General features: G+C 42.7%; 1 protein-coding gene across 1 annotated transcript; it reads left to right on the top strand.

The window, feature by feature from the left end:
• Positions 1–3,506: 3,506 nt before the first annotated feature.
• Positions 3,507–4,433, top strand: LOC129669906 (taste receptor type 2 member 41). The gene has a single exon (XM_055598276.1). It carries the CDS (start codon positions 3,507–3,509, stop codon positions 4,431–4,433), a length of 927 nt encoding a protein of 308 aa, XP_055454251.1.
• The last annotated feature ends 319 nt before the right edge of the window (positions 4,434–4,752 follow it).

Genomic DNA, 4,752 nt, shown 5'->3' with positions numbered 1-4,752 from the left:
CTTTGCTGAAGGTGTTTATCAGCTGTAGGAGTTCCCTAGTAGAGTTTTTGGGGTCACTCATGTATACTATCATATCATCTGCAAATAGTGATACTTTGACTTCATCCTTTCCAATTTGTATACCCTTGATCTCCTTCAATTGTCTTATTGCTCTAGCTAGGACTTTAAGAACTAAAGAAGTTAAACAGCAAAAAAATCAAGTAATCCAATTAAAAAATGGGGTACAGAGCTAAACAGAGAATTCTCTGTAGAGGAATATCGAATGGCAGAGAAACACTTAAAGAAATGCTCAACCTCATTAGTCATCAGGGAAATGCAAATCAAAACAACCCTAAGATTTCATCTTACACCCATCAGAATGGCTAAGATCAAAAACTCAAGAGACAACACATGCTGGAGAGGTTGTGGAGAATGGGAAACCCTCCTCCACTGCTGGTGGGAATGTAAATTTGTACAACCACTCTGGAAAGCAATCTGGCACTTTCTCAGACAACTAGGAACAGCGCTTCCTCAAGATCTAGCTATACCACTCCTAGGCATATATCCAAAAGAGGCTCAAGTACGCAATAAGGACATTTGCTCAGCCATGTTTGTAGCAGCCTTATTTGCAATAGCCAGAAGCTGGAAACAGCCCAGATGCCCCTCAGTGGAGGAATGCATGCACAAATTGTGGTATATCTACACAATGGAATATTACTCAGCAATAAAAAACAAGGAAATCATGAAATTTGCAGGTAAATGGTGGGATCTGGAAAAGATCATCCTGAGTGAGCTATCCCAGAAGCAGAAAGATATACATGGTATATACTCACTCATATAGACATAAAATATAGGATAAACCTACTAAAATCTGTACACCTAAGGAAACTAATCAAGAGGGAGGACTCTTGCTAAAATGTTCAATTCCTATCCAGAAAGGCAAAGAGGCTGGACATCAGAAGAAGGAGAAAAGAGGGAACAAGTCAGGAGCCTGACACATAGGACCTCTGAAAAGCTTTGCCCTGAAGACTATCAATGCAGATGCTGAGACTTATGGGCAACCTTTGGGCAGAGTGCAGGGAATCTTAGGAAATAAGTGGGAAACAGTAAGATCTGGAGAGTACAGGAACTCCACAAGGAGAGCAACAGAACCAAAAATAAAATAAAATAAAATCTGAGCACAGGGGTCTTTCCTGAGACTGCTATTCCAACTAAGGTCTATGCAATGGAAATAACTTAAGACCCCTGCACAGATGTAGCCTATGGCAGTTCAGTATCCAAGTGGGTTCCATTGTAATAGGAACAGGGACTGTCTCTGATATGAACTGATTGGCCTGCTCTTTAATTACCTCCTCCTGAGGGGGAAGCAGCATTACCAGGCCACGGAAGAAGATAACGCAGCCACTCCTGATGAGACCTAATTGACTAGGATCAGAAGGAAGGAAAAGAAGACCTCCCCTATCAGTGGACTTAGGGAGGGGCATGCATGCAGAAGGTGGAGAAAGGGAGGAATTGGGAGGGGAGGAGAGAGGGAACCACATGGGGGATACAAAGTGAATAAAGTGTAATTAATAAAGAAAAAAAATTATACATCTATTATTTCTTATAGCTACATGTGAACCTATGATTATATCAAAATACAGTGCTGTTTTTTTTTTTTTTTAAAGAGACCAGGGAGGCACAATTGTCATTTTATATTCTTAAGGAAATCAACCCAGTCCTACAAGAGTGAGAATGGACATGAAAAATAATTAATCTCTGTTAATGAATTTCTCATCGCTGAAAGTTCTTGACACCTTTTTAGTATAGCCACACTGGAACCAAGGCTCAGCATCAGTTTTGATGTGGACCAAGCATATTCAAACCAGAATGACAAATATCCAAAGGAAGTAAAATCATAAATCAAAAATATCTCCATTTTCATGTCAATTGCTGTGTCAGCTACAGTAGCCAAGACATGGTGACAACCTAATGAAGTACTAATAAGTAAATGGGTAAAGAGAACATGTTACATGACCATTATAGAATATTATTCAGTCTTTAAAAACAAAACACTGCTATTGGAAGCAACACACTAGAGCACTATGCTTTAGAAGACATTAAATTAAGTGAAGAACTGTAGACAGAGAAAGACAAATATTGCAGGACTTCACATGTGGGACCCAAAATAGCCAAACTCACAGAAGCTGAAAGTAAAGCGAGGTTGCCAGGAATGTAGGATAAGGGGATGAATGGAGAGACGTTGGCCTTGGGCTAAAAAATCTCAGCTATGCCAAACAAGTCAGTCCTGGAGGCTGAGCCATGTGACAGCAGCTAGTTGTACCAAAGAATACATTTACAATTTTCTGAAAGAGTAGATCTTATGTGTCTTTGTCACACATAAAAGTAATGGACAAAAGTAGGTCTCTCTGAGATGACAGACCTGTTAAAGCAGTTTTACTTTTCATTGTGGGCTAGTGGGGATCTCTTTCATGTTGGTGCTGGTAGGCAGGCACTCACCTGTGTCTTTGTGGTAGACAGATCTAAGCCGGCCTTCATGAACACCAGCCATGATTTTTGCGACTTTGTAGATCCCTCCCTTTTTCCGTTGGTAAGAGCTGTGACTTGATTCAAGTCCAAGGAGTCCAAAATGCTGTGTACCCTGTAACAGCTGTGTGTTTCTAGTCAATAATATAGGCAAAGGAGGGTAGGTTAACATTCCCAGGATTGTGTTGTTTCTGTCTTGCTCATACCACCCTCTGCTGGTCTAATCAAGTATGCAAGGCCATATTTATATATTGCCACTTGGCAAAGATTGAGGACAGCCTCTGGGACCTAAGTACTTCCCAACCAATATCCAATAGGAAAGTGATACATTCAGTCCTACAACTACAAGGAAATGTATTCTCATTGAAAAGAGAGCAGTGTTAAATGGTTACAAATTACCTATTTCATAGGAGCAATAGGGATTTAAGTAGAGATTTGGGTAGAAAATTAGACAGAGGTATTGACTTTGAAGGGGTGGTTATTCATGACTGAGGGTAGATACATGGCAGGGAAACTGAGGTAAGACAGACTTCATTAGTGTCATTAATTTTCCTAGGTATCCCTTATGCCAGATATTTATGCATCTATGTATCTGTCTATCTATCTACCTACCTACCTATCTACTTACCTATCTACATCTAATAGGAAGAAGAGTGGTCATAGAGTCTAATGATGGGATAAGAAAGACAACTGACTTAACAAGAGTGAAAATCTCTTCCTACTGATGCTATTCCAAGCATGGCAGCGCATAGGCAAAAAGAAGGCAAATCATGGGCAGGTGGTGCCCCATGGTACCCAAGCCCAGGAGATATTTGCATCATATCTGAGCCAAGAGCACAACTTTTACTACTGCCTGAGCATCCTTCCCATTGAAGTTCTGGCTCAGATGCGGCACCCAACCACTCATCTCACATCTCCAGAAGGTAGTGTGTGGGACTGCGGGTAGCAGGGGCAGGGAGGAGTCCAGGAGCCAAGGCAACCAGTGGTGCCCGGAGGCTGAAATGCTACCAACATTAACAGTTTTCTTCATGTTGCTCTTTGTCCTACTCTGTTTCCTGGGAATCCTGGCCAACGGCTTCATTGTGGTAATGCTGAGCAGGGAATGGCGACGGCGAGGTAGGCTGCTCCCCTCAGACATGATCCTCCTCAGTTTGGGCACCTCTCGATTCTGCCAGCAGTGTGTTGGGCTGGTGAGCAGTTTATACTACTTCCTCTACCTGGTGGAGTACTCCAGGGGACTTGCCCGGCAGCTCATTAGTCTCCACTGGGACTTCTTGAACTCAGCTACTTTTTGGTTTGGCACCTGGCTCAGTGTCCTGTTCTGTATCAAGATTGCTAACTTCTCGCATCCAGCCTTCTTGTGGTTGAAATGGAGGCTCCCGGCATTGGTACCCTGGCTCTTGCTGGGCTCTGTCCTGGTGTCCTTGGTCGTGACTCTGCTGTATTTCTGGGGAAACCACACTATATATCAGGCATTTTTAAGAAGAAAAATTTCTGGGAATGTAACCTTTAAGGAGTGGAACAGAAGGTTGGAAATAGACTATTTCATGCCTCTGAAACTTGTCACCTTGTCAATTCCTTGCTCTCTTTTTCTGGTCTCAATTTTGCTGTTGATCAATTCTCTCAGGAGACATACCCAGAGAATGCAGCACAATGGCCACAGCTTGCAGGACCCCAGCGCCCAAACTCACAGCAAAGCTCTGAAGTCACTCGTCTTATTCCTGGTTCTTTACGCACTGTCATTTGTGTCCATGGTCATTGATGCTACGGTCATCATCTCCTCAGATACCATGTGGTATTGGCCCTGGCAAATAATACTTTACTTGTGCATGTCTGTACACCCGTTTATCCTTATCACCAATAATCTCAGGTTTCGAGGCACCTTTAGGCAGCTAATGTTGTTGGCCAGGGGTTTCTGGGTGGCCTAGAAGGCGCAGTCTCTTCATCTAGATGCTTTGAGGAGACTCAGGTGAGGGTCAGCTCTCTTGGAAATGAGCTCACCTGCATGGGAATGTCTTTGTAAGCAGACATAGGGTTGTGCTGTGGGGTTCCTTCTTGGGAAAGAGGAGAAGAAAATACAGGGCCTTTCTCTGAGCATTCTTCCTTACCTTGGGATATTGTGAAAATGGATATTCTGAATCCTGGACCAGTATTGACCTGAAGAGCAAAGTACAATATGCTCTGTTGCTTTAGTGTCTGTTACCCTTTGCTGCTGATTCATTCATTAGAGAGTAGTCTTGACCAACT

This window comes from Psammomys obesus, unplaced genomic scaffold (assembly GCF_907164565.1).
Source record: "Psammomys obesus unplaced genomic scaffold, mPsaObe1.curated_primary_1811, whole genome shotgun sequence".
NCBI lineage: Eukaryota > Metazoa > Chordata > Mammalia > Rodentia > Muridae > Psammomys > Psammomys obesus.
This window is presented reverse-complemented; position numbering and strand designations above follow the sequence as displayed.